Source organism: Platalea leucorodia, assembly GCF_965183815.1.
Source record: "Platalea leucorodia genome assembly, chromosome: 18".
Taxonomy (NCBI): domain Eukaryota; kingdom Metazoa; phylum Chordata; class Aves; order Pelecaniformes; family Threskiornithidae; genus Platalea; species Platalea leucorodia.
In genome coordinates, this window is record NC_138840.1 from 2,139,640 (window position 1) to 2,159,028 (window position 19,389).

At 48.2% G+C, this 19,389-nt stretch overlaps 2 protein-coding genes across 4 annotated transcripts; one reads left to right on the forward strand and one right to left on the reverse strand.

Annotated features, from left to right (window-relative positions):
• Positions 1 to 438: 438 nt before the first annotated feature.
• Positions 439 to 1,207, reverse strand: ATP5IF1 (ATP synthase inhibitory factor subunit 1). Its single transcript, XM_082329398.1, has 3 exons — positions 1,065 to 1,207; positions 870 to 982; positions 439 to 736 (listed from the first exon to the last, which is right to left on the reverse strand). Exons 1-3 carry the CDS (start codon positions 1,155 to 1,157, stop codon positions 595 to 597), a joined length of 348 nt encoding a protein of 115 aa, XP_082185524.1. The 5' UTR covers positions 1,158 to 1,207; the 3' UTR covers positions 439 to 594.
• A 280-nt stretch (positions 1,208 to 1,487) lies between these two features.
• Positions 1,488 to 14,539, forward strand: DNAJC8 (DnaJ heat shock protein family (Hsp40) member C8). Of its 3 annotated transcripts, XR_014230111.1 has the most exons (10): positions 1,488 to 1,593; positions 2,731 to 2,832; positions 4,240 to 4,296; positions 6,059 to 6,125; positions 6,750 to 6,844; positions 7,734 to 7,805; positions 8,991 to 9,082; positions 10,061 to 10,136; positions 13,770 to 13,962; positions 14,174 to 14,539. XR_014230111.1 is itself a non-coding variant. In XM_082329587.1 (9 exons), exons 1-9 carry the CDS (start codon positions 1,525 to 1,527, stop codon positions 13,890 to 13,892), a joined length of 753 nt encoding a protein of 250 aa, XP_082185713.1. In that variant the 5' UTR covers positions 1,488 to 1,524; the 3' UTR covers positions 13,893 to 14,539. The 3 variants fall into 3 exon arrangements, 2 of the variants coding, with proteins under 2 accessions (XP_082185713.1, XP_082185714.1); XM_082329587.1 differs by having other exon boundaries at positions 13,770 to 14,539; XM_082329588.1 differs by lacking the exon at positions 1,488 to 1,593 and adding an exon at positions 1,833 to 2,182 and having other exon boundaries at positions 13,770 to 14,539.
• The last annotated feature ends 4,850 nt before the right edge of the window (positions 14,540 to 19,389 follow it).

Genomic DNA, 19,389 nt, shown 5'->3' on the forward strand with positions numbered 1-19,389 from the left:
TAGAAGTTGGGATCTCAGCTGTCTTGTTCCAGGGACTTGCACCACCGCAAGTGAAACCACCTGACTTAGAATAGTGTTTTTCTCTCTCTTTTATGGCACTAAACACTAAGTGCAACAAAAGAACCTTAGTTTTTATAGATACTCTGCCAGTTCACCGAGAGCCACCTCCCCGCGACACCACAATGACAGCTGGCTGGAAACAAAGTCGTTTCTGCGTGAACAGGTCTCTACACAGGTATCATTTTTTTCCAACTTCCCTTGCAGCTTTAACTGCAAAGTTAGCATACCAAGTACGAGTGGTCATTTCTTGCAAATAAATCTAAAGAAAATAGAGAAGTTTTGTACAGGACTGCCTACTCAAGAGTACAGCCTTATTTTGGAAGAACAATGAAGTTTAAAACTAGATAATGAATTTTTTGGTTTTCATCAAACAGTTACTGAGCAGAAAAGAGAGACTGAATAGTTTATTTGGCATTGTTGCAGGCCACAGTATAACTGGAGGAATTTGGATTACGTTGGCCAAAGCACCCAGTCTTCGGTGCAGCTTTACACCACAACCGCTATGGGCCATGCACGCTCAGCGACAGCATCAGCTTAGTCATCGTCTTTAAGCTTCTTGATCTTGTACTTGTGACGCTCAATTTCTTTCTGCAGCCGCTCGATCTCCTTCTTGTGGTGATCGATCTCTTCCTCATGGTGTTTCCGCAGGGCAGCGAGCTGCTCCCTCTCCTTCTCCCTGCAAGAGAGCGCGGCGCGGGGCTCGGTGGGGTGGCGGGGCCCAGCGCCAGGCCGCCCGGCCGGGCCCCGCGGTGGTCGCCCGGCGGGGGGAGCCGCCTGCGCGGGGCGGGGGCGGCCGGCAGCCCGCTCACCTGAAGTACCGCTCCTCCTCGGCCGCCTGCTTCTTCCCGAAGGCGCCCCCGGCCTCACGGATGGCGCCGCCGCCGCCGCCGCCCTTCCCGGCGCCTTTGCCCAGTTCGCCCAGCTGCGGGGAGAGACGGCGGTGAGCGGGGGAGGGACGGACGCGGACGGACAGCGCCGGCCGGCCGCGCCCCCCCCGCGCCCACCTGGTCGGCGCCCGAGCCCGAGCTCCAGCGCTGCTGCTGCGCCAGCAGGGCCCCGCGCAGGCCGCCCCGCGCCACCGCCGCCACCGCCGCCATCGCCGCCTGCCCTTGGAGCGCCGCGCGGACGGGACCCGCCCCGGGGCGGGGCCGCGCCCACCCCGCGTCACGGCCCGCGCGTGCGCAGATGCGTGCGCAGATCCGCGCCCGTCCCCATCCCGCCCCCCCTCCGCCTCCGCCCGGGCTGCGCTCCCCTGCCTTCGGCCTGGCCGGGGCTCCCGGGGCTGCCCCGTCCCGTCCGGTCCCGCCCCGTCCCTGGGGGCGGGGGGCGCCCGGCGGCGGGGGCGGGGCGGGCGAGGCGTGTTGCTATGGCGCAGGCGGCGGTCACGTGCTGAGGGCGCCGCCCGCCCCGCCGGCTTCAGCGCCCTGCTCACGTGTGCGCGCGCGGCGTCACGTGGTGCTGGCGATGGCGGCGGCGGGGGAGCCCGGGGCGGGGGGCGCCGCCGAGGAGGCGTTCCTCACCTTCTACAGCGAGGTACCGGCGCCCCCGCGCCGCCGAGCCGGCGGGCGGCCCCGCCTCGCCCCTCCGGTCCCGCCCGCCCGCCGCCGGCGGCCGGCGGCCTCCCCTCCCAGCGCCGGGGCCTGGCGGGCCGCGCGGCGCCTGTCCCGGCCCGGCCGCCCTGAGGGGAACCCGCCGGGCCCCGAGCCCGGCCGCGGCGGGCGGGAGGGCGGGGACGGGGACGGGGCGGGCGAGGGCGCTGGGGGCGCTGGGCAGGGGGCGAGCGAATGGCCGGGGTGGGCGAGCGGCGGGTGCCGGCGGGTTCGTGCTCGGCCCGGGGAGACCGGGCGTTCCCCGGGCTCGCTGCCGCCGGCTCCCGCCCTCCGAAGAGCCCCTCTTGCGGCTGGGGGAGGGCGCCCGGCCTTCAGCCCCCGTCGCGCTCCCTGGGATAAACCCGGCGGGAGCTGTGCACTGCGCCGCCTCTGAGCGTAGCCCCCCGCTGCTTGGCCGCCTGGTGGGCACGCTGTCGGGTGGGGGGCGCGGGGCCCCTTGCCCGCGGCCTCTGCCAGTCTCTGTTACTGTGTGCGCAGCTCGGATGTGGTTACCTGAGCCTGCCCGCAGAAAGGTAGTGCCAGTGTGGTGGATGCTTATTTCTTTAAATAAAGGTCAACGTTAAATGTAAATGCATGGTTTGGTTTGGCTTAATACTGTAAAGAACGAAAAGTGAACTGAACTAAATAAGCTGTGATCAGAACGAAGTGGACGTGTGTGCTTGCACCGGTGTCACTCAATGTGTTTAACGGGCTCTCCTGCCAGCAGCGGGTTAATAGCAGTAGCATGGCAGGTTTCCAAGGAATCACAGTGACAATGCTGGTATAGGAGCAAAGTGAGGAGAAAAGCCACAGCTGTTGAGCAAGCGATAGGAGAGACATGCAGAAGTGCTTTCTAGGTTTTTTTGTAGTTAAAATGTAATGTTAAAAATACTGTCATTTGGTAGAAGAGACTAAAAAGCGTGCTCTGCTAGTGCTGGAGTAAAATCATGACAGACTTGGGATGAGCAAGAGGTATTGCGAATTCTAGTATGGGGTGATGATGACTGGTGTAGTAATCACACGGGAAAACAGGTAAGTGCCTTGTGATGGTCAGTTAATATAGGTCTCTCTTGTTCTTCAGGTAAAGCAAATTGAAAAACGAGACTCTGTTTTAACATCAAAAAACCAAATTGACAGACTGACCCGACCTGGATCTTCCTATTTCAACTTGAACCCTTTTGAGGTTAGTTTGAACGTTTTATCCTACCTTCTGACTCGGTATACCAACTTCCAGATTTACTGGGTATTTATTTCAATAAAAAGACCAAACGTAAAGGAAGAAAAAAATTCTCTAGATGTAGGTTACTGTGCAGAAGGTACAGAAGACAGAAGGATGGTGTACATGTGCTCGCAAACTCTATTGTTTTGACATGTTTCACTCATGCAATGGCGCTAGAAGATTTGGCAGATTAATGCTAGGTGTTTCTGAATGAGAACCTAACAGCTAGGGGTGGCATGCTTGTCAGGTTCTGCCCCGAGCGCTCTTGACTCAGCATTTCTAGTTGTGTCTTTTATTTTGGGTGTTCATCCCCCTGAACTTGCGTAGTGCATAGAGGGGGGGAAGGACTCTCACTACTCACACCAGTGAGCGATCTTGGAGGAGTTACTGGAAAATGGATAATTCCCTTGCACATTACATAGTTTGATTCCAGTTGCAGCCAGTTATAAAGTCTTAATGAGTATGAAAGCCTGAGGAAGACAGTAAATAAAACAGTCTGGTGTTCCTCTGGAGCTAGCGTTTCCTGTGTATATTCCTTCCTGACATCACCTTCATCTGCTTTTTTAAAGCCTCAGGTGCTTTTTGTAGTCTCAGTTTAGGGCTGGTCAGCCAGATCAGTCGACAGATTTACCTTGACAGTGTTCAGCACTGTGTAGATCTTAGTACTTGACTGGGAGAGTAAATTAAGAAAGGTATTTAGAAGTAGACTGTAGCTTTCCTGCGAGAGGGTGGTTTTTATTTACAGATTCTTAGTGTCAGATCAGCGTGCACCTGCATTGAGTAGGCTCACATGTTGCCTTAGGACTTCTGTTCCATACATTAATTCATAAAAGAGCTCCTGAACTCTGCCACATTCCTAAAGATCAGTACATAGACAAGTGGGTTGGTTCATGGAAATCAAACAGTAAAACTCTTCTGTCTTCCTTCAAAATGATAGAATGAATAAGTTCTTACAAAGTACTATGTTTCCTGCCCAAAGTTCCCAGTTATGAATGATCCAACGGTGTCCCAAAGCCACTGTATGCTTCCGTTTCTGCCAGACGTAAGCATTGCTACAAGACTGGTTGAAGGTTTAGACCAATTGTGGCTATTTAGGGATGGCAGCTGTCTACATGAGACTTGAGTGTGGAAGGGGCACTGGCATAGTCAGAGGAATCTAGCATTGCTAAAAGTAGAATGTCCCAAACATGGTGTCTCAAACTGTTTCTGTTTTACTGGGTGAAAATTCATGTCCTGAAGCAGCTCCCTGACGGGGGAGCTTTCTGGTGTTGTGTCCGTATGCCAGTGAACCCAGTGTCTAGAGCTTGCTGCCAGGAACTTGAAACGTGGGGAGTACCATCGAACTTGCTCGGCTCTCGTGGTCTCTTTTAGGTACTGCAGATGGATCCCGAAGCCACAGATGAAGAGATAAAGAAAAGATTCCGGCAGGTATTTGGCTTTTGCACTTGAGGCCCCTGGAAGGAAACTAGAAGCTCTGTAGAGATTGTGCAGCTGTGCTTGGGAACAAGAAAAATGGTGGTAAACCTGTATCTGGGTAGAGGAGTAGCCATTTTGGGAAGAAATGCATAGAACAATCTTTGTATCAACAAGAGGAGAGCTGCAGAAGTGTCCCTGGTCCATGCATGGTATGCTTCTTTGCCTGTAAAGTGTGTGATGAGGCTATTGCAAACTGATATGCCCGTGTATAATCAGCTTATTGAACTTTAGTTCAAAGAGAAGGTCAAAATTTGTCAGAAATTAAGAACTGAGAAAAGGTATTTTTCTCAAATATATGGACTTGGATCCAGAATTGTATTTTCTGTGAGATTTCTTTGAGAATTTCAGTGGTCATTTTTGGTGGCTGGGTTACCTGGAGCAGCAGCAGCCCTGCTCCTGACCCGTCTGCATTGCCCCATGCAATGCAGGAAATGTTACCTCAGACATCCCCTGTTGACAGATCTGCAGGAGAAATCTGAATTTAATCAGTGCCTGCGGCAAAGAAACACAATATTTGGAGAGCTGTAGCCTCCTGCCTGAATGAGCAGTGTAAACATCAAGAGCTGTCTTTAGGCAAGAAGCTGTGCTGGCTGACAGCAGAACGTACCTGCCAAGTTGGAGGTGGGATATGCGCTACTGGGAGGATGGCCTTTTAGTCTGTTGCTGACTTCTCAGTTCTGCGAATCAATACACTGGGTCTGTCTTAGCTTTAGGCTGAGAGAATACCACAGGGAAATGTTTTGAAGTCAATGTGATGAAATGAAAAAAGTGCATGGAATTGTGTATCGAAGAAATCAAACACCTAAATACAGAATGCAGAACAGCCAAGAGAAGGAAAAAGACATCGGCTGTAGTAAATCACAGAGTAAATCGGCAGCATGCTGCTGTTTAGGACCGGAGGCAAACCTTTTTCCTGTAGACTAGCAAGTGCCGTGTGTAGAGTTCAGGAAGTAATTATTTTGCATTCTTCGGCACTGATGCAATTTCAGTTGCCGCACTGTGACCGGTTTTGAACATTGTACTAGGAAAAGATGCAGATAAACTAGGGAGTCCATACAGCAACAGCAAAAATAAGAGGTCTGAAAAAAAGACTGCTACGTGGAGAGAGTTTGAAAGAACTTTCTCTGGAAGAGGAAGGTGGAGAACATGTGAGTTCCAGCCCATTTAAGGTTGCCGTAAAGATGGTAGTAATCAATGTCCTGTCTCTGCTGGATAGGGAGTGCAGGAAGGAGTTTTCTTAACTTTCAGTAAAGGAGCCTAAAGGAAAAACTTACCCACTCTTAATTAGTTTAATTTGAACAGCCTTAGGGATACCGGAGAACTTCTTGGGAGACTTTGTTGAATAAAAGGTAAACTTGGGTTGAGGATGATCTTTGTAGGTTTGTTTCTTCTTAAGACCAAGGATACAAAACTGGGGTGACCGAGGGGTTCGTATCAGCGCCAGGCACTGCAGGTGAAGGGTGTTTGTATTGTTCTGTACATCCCAAGCTGCAGCTTTCCTCAGACCGCCTGTTTATTACAGGAATTGTGTTTGATTTACAAACTTTTACCGATGCACACTTCTATGCATTGTCAGCTGATTTGTCTGTATAGAAAGGAATGTGATGCCCTGTGATTCCTTCTGTCTGAGACCATTTCCCTCCTCTCACAAAAATCTCTGAAATATTCTTCATCTCTTAAAATGATCTTGATAGCAAGATCCTTTCTCTTGCAGTTGTCAATATTGGTGCATCCAGACAAAAATCAAGATGATGCAGATAGAGCCCAGAAGGCGTTTGAAGGTAATGCTCTCACCCTTTCCCTGGGCTGCTGGATAATAGTACTGGGACTGCTGTTTTTCTGTAGCTGGTTTAAATGTTTGTTAGGGGTGGAGGCCCCGCTGGCGGACAGGAGCGCCTCGGATGAGGGAGGTGTGTGGGCTGGCGTTTCAGCAGAGGGCTGCACTAGGTGGCGGTACTCGCATTGCCAGTTAGCAACGGCAGCAAACCAGTCCGTGGGGTTTCGAGATTGTTCAAGAAAAACTGTTTCTTCTGTGCATTAGATTGTGTTCAAAGACCATGCAACAGAAGGAATGTGCTGGTTTTAGGTGTATGTTTTGCATTACGGTGAGGCGTTATGCACCTTAAACTGACCTCATACCCTGTAACTAAATCACTTCGTAGGACTGACATGTTCACCCTGCTAACTCCAAAAGGTGTCTGACAGTTTCTGCCATTACTGTACCCCAAATCTCATTTCGCTAATCCTGATATCACTTACCTAGATGTATTTAAAAAACCAACCAACCAAACAACCCCTCCCCCCCCAATTCTACAAAGCAAAATTTGTATGGTCAAGAAGCAGCAGTCTTGTGATGCTTTGTGAATGTGGCTACTGGTGCTATTAATGTTGATGCTTTTTGTTAGCTGTAGATAAAGCGTACAAGTTGCTGCTAGATCAGGAGCAAAAGAAGAGGGCCTTGGATGTGATACAGGCAGGAAAAGAATATGTGGAACACACTGTAAGTATTCCATAGGAACATCCAGGGATGGGGGGTGAGTGGTAATCAGTCCTTCATAATTTGCTTTTTGGCCCACCTGCTGCATGTTGAGGTCATTCAAAAGTGAGCTGAGCAAAGCTCGTAATGAGTGCAGGTGGAGTCTGAGCTCCTCAAGGCACGAACCAGTGTGCTTTGTCCAAGACTGCTGTTGAGCTCAGTGCAAGATAATTCAGTGAAATTCAGTACTTGAAATAACTAGGTCAGACCGCATGATCTGACCTGAATATTTTTTTTCAAGTCCGTGAATGAATGATGCAGTTCAAATGTGTGTAGGTGGAGGAAAATAGGTGGTGACAGCAGGAGACTGGGAAGTTTGGGGAAAATGACCTATAAGATAAGGAAGGGAGCTTGGATTGCATTGGCCAAGAAGTTAGTTGAGTGATATGGGTGGACTAAAACACAAACACATCTGAGAAAGCAGATGATGTGGGAGAACTCAGATATTCTAAACCAAGGAACACTTTATGGTCTGCTTGTTGTTGTTAGTCTTTTGAATATTACAAAGCAAAAAAAACTTCCTGCTCATTTGGATGGTGTACATTGGATATGAATATATCTTAAAAACAAATGGAAAAAACTCAACAAAGGGATTGTGTTGAATGAATAGTATCTAACGTAGTATTTTGAATTATTTTCATGAACTACAGTTCATGTGATAGTGATCTTGTATGTGTTTATCTGGACCTAGGACCAGGAGGTTTTGGTCTAAGATAAAACATTGATTCAAATCAAGAACTTACTGTCACCCAGAGTTCTTCCCCCACACTGGAGCAGGAATGCAGAACTACTTGGATATAATCATGTAAGCCATAAAACTTTTTAGACTCTTATATTTGTTCTTAATCTTTAGGTGAAAGAAAAAAAGAAGCAGTTGAAGAAGGATGGAAAACCTCCCACTGTAGAAGAGGATGATCCTGAAGTTGTAAGTCATATACTGGTCAGAGGAATGGGGAGTACAAAATGTGTTTCAACGAATTAAGAGTCAAAACCAGTACGGAAGGATTTATTAGACTTGTTAGAGTATTGTAAATCCTTGCACGTACAGAGGAACAACTTCTGATAAGCCACTGTAGGGTACCATGCATTGGGTAATACCCATACATTTTAGAAAACAGTTTAACTGTAGCGTAAAGAGTAAATATATCATGAGATTATTATATAGATCAAAATACACAATTCTTTTCTTGGAGCAACTCCCCATTGCTTGGGCGTCATGCAGTCTTTTTTGAATTGAATTTCTTGTTTTGTTCTGAACGCTGGAACTGTGGCATTCTTGCTGTTGGCGGAGGCATGTATGGAACCCACCGCAGCGTGTCTAAAACCTGCTCTTAGTGGCATTTTGTAGCAAGAGCTGCTCTGGCTGTTTCTTCCATAGAGTATTTGAGGATAGATGTGCTGTTCTGCAACAAATCATTTGTACTAAAAAAGGCACGACGTAACTTAGTTCTTTTTACCTGGTTTCTAGTCTGAAAAAGTAAAGTGATATTAGAGGCTTTAACAGAACTGACTGATTATCAGACACTGACATCCTTAGTCTGACTGTCGTCACCTTTTTTTTTTTTTCCTACAAAGTGATTTTTTCCTTTTGATATCATCAAAGCGACCCCGTAACCATCTTATTTTCCATTGATTTTCAGAAGTCTGTGGCTGTTCTTTAATAAGGAAGTTTGTCTTAAGTATACTGATATTTCCTACTGGAAAGCCAATGCTAGACTTTTACAACACATCAAGAAGATCTGCTGGGAAATTACTATCTAAACAGTGGCCATTTTGCCTTTTTTTGTCAAGTGGAACATTGCAAGAAGAATTACAGAAGAATAAGAGAGCTTGAAATGAACAGTTCTGTTTAGGCACAGCTTCGTGAATACAAATGGAAATGAGACTAATATGAGGCTAACAAGGAGTTTCCTGGTGTCAGGGCCAGAATTTAATCAGCAGTGTTTTATACCCTTTCCTACACTGCTGCTATTGACTGCTGTCAAGGCAGGATACGGGGTTATGTGGGCAAACATAAGCTTCACATTCTTTTTGTGCTTCTTACATTCTTACGTAAAACAGACTTCTCTGTTAATGGGCATTATTTTAAGACCGAATTTGTGTTTTACAGTTCAAACAAGCTGTATACAAACAGACGATGAAGCTCTTTGCTGAACTGGAAATTAAGAGGAAAGAAAGAGAAGCTAAAGAAATGCATGAAAGGTATGAGCAGCATTCTGCTTGTGCAGTTCAGGCTCCTTTCCCCCCCTCATGCTTCCTCAGAGAAGATAAGGAATTACAGAGTCTTAGAAAAGTCTGAGTTGGAACGGACCTCTGGAGATCATCTGGTCCAACCTCCTGCTGAAAGCAGGGCCATGGATTAGATTAACAAGGGTCCTGTCAGGCTGACTTCCAGTGACGTAGGTTCCACCACTTCTCTGGGCAGCCTGTGGGTTGTAGAGCTCTGCGCTTGAGAAATGCAAACAGGAAACTTGCCCTCCTCTATTTAAGACATTGATATATTTGGTGTGCTGATATACTCCTGTGTGTATTCATGGAGGCCAGCTAAAACAGTGAAATGGCGACACATTTCTGCATGTTGTTAGCATGCAAAGAATTGGTTTTTAATTTTAATTAAGTGCCAGAAATACCCTGTGGCACGTGTGATCCTGAACTATTTTAGGTGTTTTGATCACAGGTTGCCCGAGCGCTCGTTGTGGATGCGCTTCATAGAGCGGGGTTTCTGTACTGGTCGGTGAAGGCAGTCTGGGAGATGGTTGCAGGGCGCTACTTCTGATGACACATGAAAATTAGGGGGCGGGGGGGAAATTTCGTTCTTACCTTTCATACTCAAGTGTTTATTAGCTTCTTAAATGTGTACTCTCAACAGTTTGAGAGACTTATCACTAGAGTTATGAAGGAGTCCAACTTGTTTTGCTGAGCAAGAGAAGCTGACTGACTGATTAAGTATGTGTATGCTGTCAGCGGTGCCAAACCATCTTCTCTGCTCGCTGCTCTTCCAGATTGGAAATAAAATTCTATTTGCTGTGCTATCTTAGGTGTGCATATTTATCTCTTCTGATAAGCACTTTAATCTGCCAAGAAATCAGAAGAGCTTTCCAAGAGGTTTTGAAAGTATTACTGTGTTTCTTTAAAGTAGGTGTTTGTGGGTTCATAACTTCTTTGTGGCTTCCCTTCCAGGAAGCGGCAGAGGGAGGAGGAAATTGAGGCACAAGAGAAAGCTAAACGAGAGCGAGAATGGCAGAAGAACTTTGAGGTAAGCAGCAGCTTAACTTACAGGATGGGCCTCAGCAATTCTTGGCCATGCTGTAGGGAAAGCCCCTAGAGAGAGGAGAGACTTTTTGTCTGCAGGTGCTAGAAGATAATTTAAGCAGACACTTAGTAAAAGATCCTACACGAGCCTGGGTTTTGTCATTGTGTGGGAAGAAGAGCCCACTGATAGGCCTTTGGTATCACCTTTCCAGAAACAGGTCTGGGAAAATTAAGGTGTATTTTTCAGCTCTGTCAGCAGTTCATTCTTGTCCGTAGTCAGAAATTTGAATTGCTGCTTAGCCCAGGGCACTGGTGACCAGTAAAACTTAATCTGGCAGCTGTTGAACCACCAGTGTGGACTGTTGTTGGTACTTTTCAGTCTGGTTGCTAACACTTACGGAATCTGTATCTCCCATGAATATTAGAGACCTGAATGACAGTCACTTCCCTTTGACCCTTCCACCCTGTGTTCAAGGTTTAGGTGTATCCGAAGTAGCTTTGTTGTTGTGCTGCTATCCTAGGGGTCAAACCTAGAGCCTGCAAAAATATTTGATCTAGCCTGTAGCTCTTCCCTCATTACACAACAGAGGTGAAGCCTTGTGACACGTGGCGGGTGGTGGGCAGGAAGGAAGTCAGTAACAGTGTGCAGGACCTCGTGAAAAGATGAGCTAGATTGTTCATTTAATCCAGAGCCAGATCCCAGTCTATGTTCAAGAGGACTTTAAAAAAGAGGGTGTCTGGGAGAGAAGTGTATGAGCTGGACTGGCATCCGGTGGAAGCGGACAACTAGGATGTTTCTGGAGACTCAGCTGGGAAGAGTTTGTGTTCCTGTGCTATATAACATGGATATAAGAAGCTGGATATTCTGAAAAACTTGTGTAATGCTGCTGTGTTGAGTGTGCCATGGGTTTTGTCATGTAATGCCAAAGAGATAAATGAGTGTGTCACTGGCCTTGCTGCTGGCAGACGTTCTGTGTTCTCACACCAGAATGGCCACAGAATTTGGGTGTCATTGCTGTAGGGGGGCAGTAAAGCATAGCAGCTGAGGAAATGTGAGCCAGTATCACAAGCAAATAATGATGGACCAAACAGGGGAGCTGCAGAACTACTGATATTGCGGCTCTGGGTACCTGCATGTCCTCAACCACTCTGCAGGTGTCTTCTCCAGCCTTGCTGGTGACCATTTAATCCATGTGAACAGGCAGTATCAAAGCTAGGGGTTAATGTCCAAAGTGGATCACTGGAATACACGAGAGTAAGAAGCTTATTTCTGATAGTGACCATCGTCAAGAGAGGGTGATTGGAGACAAAATAACACATGGATTCTTGGCTGCTCCTGTATGTGTACTAATTCAGTGGCTGCCTTTAAAATATATCCGAAAGGAGTATGTGTGTTGCTGCTTCGAATGATATTTAAACCATCAGGAAAAAAACCTTAAGTTGATATTCTGCAATTGTGGTTCTGTCTCAGTTTCAGAAAACCCCCAAACAAACTCAACACAAAAATCCCAGCCTTTAAAGGTGCTCATGTTGTACCTCTGCATTGTTCTTCTGGGCTTTCCTGCTCCTGGTGATTCCAGTCCTTGTCTGCATACTGCATCCTGGTTCTGATCCTGTCTCTTTACCCTCAAACCTGTAGGTTTTGTCCCTTGTGTATGTTCTGCAGTATTTCTGAATCCTCATAGGAATATCTGTGTCATCCAAGTGGTTGCCTGCTGTTTCTAGAAGCTATTCATAGGCTGCTTTCAGAGCTGAATTATACCTCGATGTGTTTTAGAAGGAGCAGGTTAGAACATCTACTTTCTCCCACCCCACCCTCAAAATTCACTTCCTTAGTAATGTCAAGAATAGCTTCTACCATGAAGCTGTAAGAAACAAGAAGGTTAGAACAGAAGTTGCCACACAGCCTTATCCCTAGCAAAAGTGTGATCCCAGAACGGTTGAGGTTGGAAGGGACCTCTGGGGCCCGTCTGGTCCAACCCCCCTGCTGAAGCAGAGCCACCTAGAGCCAGTTGCCCAGGACCATGTCCAGATGGCTTTTGAATATCCTCAGTGATGGAGACTCCACAACCTCTCTGGGCAACCTGTGCCAGTGCTCAGTCACCCTCAATAAAAATGTTCCAGGTGTTCAGGTAGAGCCTCCTGTGTTTCAGTTTGTGCCCATGGCCTCTGGTCCTGGCACTGGACATCACCAAGAAGAGCCTGGCTCAGTCTTTTTTCTGCCATCCTTCAGATTCTTGTACACATTGATGAGATCCCCCTTGAGCCTTGTTTTCTCCAGACTGAACAGTCCCAGGTCTCTCAGCCTTTCCTCAAAGGAGAGATGCTCCAGTCCTTTAATCATCTCTGTGGCCCTTTGTTGGACTCTCTCCAGTATGTCCATGTCTCTTGTACTGGGGAGCCCAGCACTGGACACAACAGTCCAGGGGTGCCCTCACCAGTGCTGAGCAGAGGGGAAGGATCACCTCCCTCAGCCTGCTGGCCCTGCTTTGCCTAGTGCAGCCCAGGACAGCATTCGCCGCCTTTGCAGCAAGGGCACATTGCTGCCTCGTCTTCAATCTGGTGTCCACCAGGATCCCCAGGTCCTTTCTACCAAGCTGCTTTCCAGCCGGGTGGCCCCCGGCGTGGGCTGGTGCGTGGGGTTGTTCCCTCCCAGGGGTGGGACTTTGCCCTTCTCCTTGTTGAACTGCATGAGGTTCCCGTCGGCCCAGTCTTCCAGCCTGCCAAGGTCCCTCTGGATGGCAGCACGACCCTCTGGCCTGTCAGCAGCCCTTCCCAGTGTGGTGTCATCTGCTGAGGGTGCACTCTGCCCCATCATCCAGGTCACTGCCGGTGCCTGGCCTTCCCCCATCCTGTGGCAGGGAATGAGGGGAGTGAAGCAGACAGAGCCTGTGTGCAGCACCGCTATGGCAGGCACAGCCGTGGCCAGACGGGCCTTGAGTGTAGGGATCCCACACTGTGAAGTGGATCATCCCTGGACTTGTTCTGCCCTACTGTGTGAAACCTTCAGCCTGTAGGGATCACAGATTGGCTTCGTGGGGAGTTGGTTTTTTGGTTTTTTTTGGTGCCCAGGCAGGGTTTCTGCTGCTCTGCAGGCAGGCCAGCGAGAGGAGAGAGGAGCGCACCAGAGATCTTTTCTCATTGTGTCTTTGTGATGAAGCTTGGGGCAAGAAGTGTGAGAGAAGACAGCAGTACATTTCCCTTCTCTCTTCTACAGTCTCTCCATTTCCTTCTCTCTTCTCCGTGCCTCCAGGCTACAGCACAAGGAGAGCCGTCTCAAGGATGTGAGACAGTAAGGAAATGGCACGATCTGGGCTGACAGATCAGGAACATCCATGGGAGATGAGGTTTCTTGTTTCCTTTGCACATAAGAGGATTTAGCAGGCTCTCACAGGCTGGTTGCTTCTGAAACAAGAAACCAGCATAGTGCTTATACTGGTGTTTGTAAGCTCATTTGTACTTCCACTGTGCTGTGTCTGTTGCTCTGGCTCTTCACAGTGTCTGTATGTCCTGGCTGCCAGGCTGCTACATGCTGGATAAGGGGGAAATTGCTATTGATCTCTCGAAGCTGGTACGTACTGCCTGCTCGCTGGCTCTTGCACTTCTTAACTCTCCCTTTCCTCTCTGTTGTTCGCAGGAAAGTCGGGATGGTCGTGTGGACAGCTGGAGAAATTTCCAGGCAAATACAAAGGGGAAGAAAGAAAAGAAAAACAGGACCTTCCTGAGACCTCCCAAAGTAAAAATGGAGCAGCGTGAATGATCCTGGCAGCACTGCCCAAGTGCAGCTCCTCAGTCCCCTCCCTGCTTTTAAGGACTCATTGGCACCTAGAGTAAGAATTGCTTTTTAGTAGACTGTTTGTTTCCAGTACAATTAATTATTGGTCAAAGTATTTTTTGTACTCTGTCCATTTGAACTAGGGCCATAGTATGAACTCGGCCAGGAACCCGCTACATGTAGAACACTTGGCTTAGGAGGGTCCCCGCCATTATTGCTGTCCTGTTTGTCTGCTGCCTTGTAACTCGATGTTTTGTACTTCACAGAGGTTGTGCTGTTTCACCACTTCCATTTCTAGTTTGAGAGCTGAACAAAATATTGGAAATGCATCCGTACCTTTCCAGGCATCATCTTTCTCAGCCAGTTCAGCTTCGGAAAGGTCCGAGCTGACTCTGGGAATCTGCTTCCAGCACTGTGCAGTGCAGCTGACCTGCAGCTGAAGTCCTGCAGCTCCTCACTGAACTGAGTGGTGCTTGGAAGGACCCTCCCCCAAGATCTGATTTCCAAATTAAAATCCCAGCTCTCAGGCTTAGACTTCTGTTAATCTCAGACCAGCTGGTCACTTCCTGGAAAGGAAAAATAACTTCTCTTGATTAATAGTTAAGTTGCAATGGTCTGTATGTAAAATAAATTTTTACCCAAGTTACCAGTTTTTTTTTTTTTCTTGGAATTATTCAAAAATACAATTGCAAGGGTGTGAATTGAGTGCTGGCCACTGAAACGTTGCTGCTTTTCAGCGTGAACGCTTTCCCTGGTCAGGGTCTGCTGTCATCCCAAAGCCTGTTCTGACCTGAATTTCGAAGTGACGGTCCTGCAGAGTGGCACCCGGGGGGCGGCGAGCGGGTATCTCGCTGGGTGCTGCCTGGGTGGATGCGGGTGTGTCAGTCTGTGCTGAACACGGAGCTTGTGGCTGTGCCTTTGGGGAGCGTGGATGCACTGGGGGGACTTGGGCACCTGGTGGGAGTGTAACTCCTCAGAGCTACGGGATGAGCTCAAACTCGCGAGTTTTGATTTTTAAAATCCTACTTTGTGTGTGTATTGTAAGTTTTTGAGAGATTCTTAACTGTTTAGAGGCGTTCAAAATGGAGCATACTACAGATTAACATGTGCCTGGCAGACTCCTCTGGAGACCTTTCCACAAACTCTTCCCATCTGTCCTTATGGCCAGCTCCATACTTGGGTCCTGTGGGTGGCTGCCTCCGCGATGACACTGCTTTTCTTCCTCCTCCCTGCATTAGCCAGCTCCTTTCACTTGGACTCGCTGTCTTATGTGCCCTCATCTTCAAATGAGCACAAACCTTTTTGCTGCTCTTCGTGTCTCAGCGAGATCTCTCTTCAGAAAGATTGGTTCTGCTGCCCCTGAAGAGATGCTTCCATCTTCTTGTGTCTCAACTGTTTAAGTTTTGATTAATTGCCTTCTATTTCTGCCTGCTAGGGAGGAGCGACATGACCAAGTTGTGTTACCAAAGAGATTTCTGCAGGAGCAGCGGCTCCCGAGGAAGGCAGAGCTTTCTGATAGGGCCTAGGACTTAGAGGAACCTACTGAAAGGTGGCTGGTGCTCTCCTCTTGCCTTTGTTTCTTCTTTTCCTCTCATGCACTGGTCTGTGTGACCAGACATAAAATGAAACATCCTTCCCTAATAAAACTCAGGTATTTTGGTGTTTTATACATTAACTAGCTCTTAGAACAGTAGAATATGGTTCCTATTTTCTGTGTAAACACAGGAATACAGTTTCTTTACCTTAATTGTCCTGCTAGGTATAACCTGCCATTTAGAAAGCTTGAGCTGAACCTCAAGGGGCAAAACATAGCTTAAAAAATAACATTGGTGATGTCTGGATGGCTGTCGTGTTTTAACCCCAGCCAGCAACTAAGCACCACACAGCCGCTCGCTCACTCCGCCCCGGTGGGATGGGGGGGAGAATCGGAAGAGTAAAAGTGAGAAAACTCGTGGGTTGAGATAAAGACAGTTTAATGGGTAAAGCAAAAGCCGTGCACGCAAGCAAAGCAAAGCAAGGAATTCATTCGCTCCTTCCCACGGGCAAGCAGGTGCTCAGCCATCCCCAGGAAAGCAGGGCTCCATCGCGCGTAACGGTTACTTGGGAAGACAAACGCCATCACTCTGAATGTCCCCCCCTTCCTTCTTCTTCCCCCAGCTTTATGTGCTGAGCATGATCTCATATGGTATGGGATAGCCCTTGGGCCAGTCTGGGTCAGCTGTCCTGGCTGTGCCCCCTCCCAGCTTCTTATGCACCCGGTAGAGCACGAGAAGCTGAAAAGTCCTTGACCAGTGTAAACTCTACTCAGCAAGAACCAAAATGTCAGTGTGTTATCAACATCATTCTCATGCTAAATCCAAAACACAGCACTCTACCAGCTACTAAGAAGAAAACTAACTCTGTCCCAGCTGAAACCAGGACAGTGGCACACAAGAGCCAAACGATAACTAGCAGCAGACTAAGGTGGGCTGACAGGCCTGCGAGACGCTGAACTGTGCAGCATTGCTCTGTTCAGGCACCGAAATTCCTTTTTGTTGGCAGAGCCTGATCCTCCATTAGCTGGGAACGCGTTGGTAGGACACAGCTTCCTTGTCAAGGCAACAATTTGCCACATTTGTTCTGGGGAAAATACCGGTTAACTTTTGTGGTGCTGTCTCTCGTGCAATCTCTTCTGCTTCCCGGGTGTAAGAAACGAGCAGCGCTGGGCAGTAGCTCAAACGAGGAGTGTTTCTAAGTGCAGTCTCTTGCTAGAGGACATGCCATCCCTCTAACTTGTCTGCCTCTTGTTCCCCTGTCAAAGTATTTCTAGCTTAGAGATCTGTCCCAGTCACTCTTGTCCCAGGGTCCTTCCTTTTGATGCTGGAATACTGGTCTGTCTAGTAGCGTTTCCTTTCCGATGGTGTAACGTCTTTGCTGACCGATGGTACTGACCTTTCAGATCTTTTCCTTACATTTTTTCCCAGCAGCTCAGGATGAGTCCTGTGAGAACTTGAAGTGCTTATAAGACCCACGTTATGCTTCTGCTTCTCAGAGACATGGACGTCTATGAGAATTTGACCAGTGGAGTGGCTTACCACTGGGTCTTGGGAAGTCCAGCCTGTGGCCAAAGTCACCGAATTACTAGCCCTGTGTCCTTCTGCAGTTAGAGTCATTTTTTCCACTGGGTATGACTTGGTTGGGGCAGCAAAATGTGTAGCTTGGACAGTGCCGTTTCATTATCAATTTAGCTGTTCCTGTTTCCTTTTTTTGCTGTCCTGCCTATAATATGCTTCTATGTCTGAATATGCAGTATTTCTCCTATCTTATCTACTCAGCCAAGTCCTGTGAAGCTTCCCATCTGCCTGGTCCTTTGCTAGATATTTCTCTGCTCCCCTAGAGGGAACAGGCGAGGTTCATTTTGATCCTTGTATTCAGGCTTTGTAAAAGCAAACTGTTTTGAATCGCCTGGGTGGAAATAAGTGAATGCACAATGTGGACCCCCACGGATACAGTCTGGGCTGTTGCCTGGCCTCTGCAACGCAAGCCAAGGCCGTGGGATGGACTGAATGAAATGTTTGATTTCAAGAGGTAGAGAGATGTTGTAGAGGGAGAGATCGCTAGGCCTCCTTCCTCCTTGGAGCTCATTTTGGGTCCATGGTCCTCATAGACTAAAATATTTGTCCTTGGTATGCAGGACAAGAAAATACATCAGTGGGAATAAGGAGTAATTTTTTTTCTTTTGGAAGCAGAAAAGGTACCAGATAGCTACAGAAGCACTTTTCAGTAGGGTCTTGGCTTTGGTTTTCTGTGGAAATAACTTGTCCTCCGTGTCCAGTTCCCACAGAATGTACACAGGGGTCTGCCAGCGTCCGGCTCATTGCTGCTTTCTGGGAGTCCAGAGATCGCTCCTGAAGGTCTTGGTTCCCTTCTGAGGCAGGCAGGTTGCCCTTCATAGGCAATTTGCAAGGATTCAGCAACAGTGGGGTGGCAAAGGACCTTTGCAAGTTACTTGGGGAAACTGCAGCAGGAACCGACTCATTTGTGGATAAACGGGACAGGGTGCAAGGACCTTCATGTCTGGTGCTACTTTGTAGTCTAGGGATGAGAGCGGAGGATCCCCCTAAGCACGTAGACAGGCCTAGGTCTAGATTTTACCAGCTTAGCTAGATTTCACCAGGTAGAAAAACTGTTCAGTAAAGGCTAGACCAAGTTATGGCAGCTATGAAAAGCTTGGGTGATAGCCAGAGATGAGATCTGCTCTTGATAAGACATAAACCAGTGTGTTACTTAACATTTATCTTAGTTTGGCAAACACCGTGATATGCTCTGAATTAGCTACTGCTGCTCAGGGACCATTTCTTAGTCACTCAGCCACAGGGATTGTATAAAACAGAGAGTACTGTCGGCAAAGACAGAGTGGAATGGAAAATACTGTCTTCCTTGCTACGAAGCCACACTGTGGCCAAGCCATACAGTTTACGTGGATGCCCATTTATATACGTGCTTTACTGCGCAGCCTTTCAAAAGGGAACAAGCAACAGTCTAGAGGAGAACCGGGGCATCAAAAGCTGCTCTTTTCCTGAACCTGAGAGCAAGAGGTTATGGAAATCAGCAAGAAATGGGTTGAAAAGACACAGAAATGCTTTTCCTGCAGTGGACTGTAGAACTCAATGTAAACTCTTGTTGAGGTCAGAAGTTTCTAATTTTCATCCGTGTATGTGTTCAGACAAATACGTGCCATCAAGCTATGTAAAGATCCCGGTGTAACGGTGAGGGAGTCCGCCCCGTCTTGGCAGATGCTGGCAGCGTACAATGAGGGATGCATTGCACTGTGTTCGCTTTCGTTGTAGAGCATCATCTGCTGGCTGCTGTTGGACATGAAGTACTGAACTAGATGGCCTGGCTCCAGCACCAAACATGGCACCACCGTTCTTGTGCTGTCTGTGTGGCTGGGTCTTCGTCCAGCCCTCCTCTTCCCCAAAGAGATGCCATCTTTGTAAATGCATGGAAAAACCCTCTTTTCTTCCACCCCTCCTTGGGCAGTAACAACTCTTTTGCTGTACGTGATTTGTATTTCAGGAGCGTAACTGTAGTTCTGGGGGATTACCTACAGCCAGCGTAGTGTTGGATAGAGGGACCCAGGTGGGAGACATCAAGGGCTTGTGCTCTCCTTCCAGGTGAGAGTTTCTTTGGCTAGTCTTTCTCTGTGCTTTTAAAACAACTGAAACTGGAGAGAAACTGTGAGAGGTTGGCCTTAATACAGGAAGTCTCCCTCAGAAAGAACTGGGCCGCTGTAGTGTGTTATCTAGGGCAAATGGGCTGTCTTGGCTTCCCTTTCCTCTTGCAAGCTGCAGTGTGAGCAAGTCCTCCCTCCTCAGGCAGCTGATCCCTACAATCCACAAGCAGAAAAGGGGCATCGTCCCTCGTCTTGTGCACCAGCACAACGTGCCTGGGCCCGACGGTGTGCGGGGCTGCGCCGGCTGGGTTCAAAACCTCCTCATTT

Bases quoted from the DNA above. Each gene is read 5' to 3' on its own strand.
- ATP5IF1 (XM_082329398.1), bottom strand. From the start codon at position 1,157: ATGGCGGCGGTGGCGGCGGTGGCGCGGGGCGGCCTGCGCGGGGCCCTG. The intron at 983-1,064 runs GTGGGCGCGGGG...CTCTCCCCGCAG, and splicing joins CGGGCTCGGGCGCCGACCAG to CTGGGCGAACTGGGCAAAGG. The intron at 737-869 runs GTGAGCGGGCTG...GCTCTCTTGCAG, and splicing joins GAGGAGGAGCGGTACTTCAG to GGAGAAGGAGAGGGAGCAGC.
- DNAJC8 (XM_082329587.1), top strand. From the start codon at position 1,525: ATGGCGGCGGCGGGGGAGCCCGGGGCGGGGGGCGCCGCCGAGGAGGCG. The intron at 1,594-2,730 runs GTACCGGCGCCC...CTTGTTCTTCAG, and splicing joins TCCTCACCTTCTACAGCGAG to GTAAAGCAAATTGAAAAACG. The intron at 2,833-4,239 runs GTTAGTTTGAAC...GGTCTCTTTTAG, and splicing joins TCAACTTGAACCCTTTTGAG to GTACTGCAGATGGATCCCGA.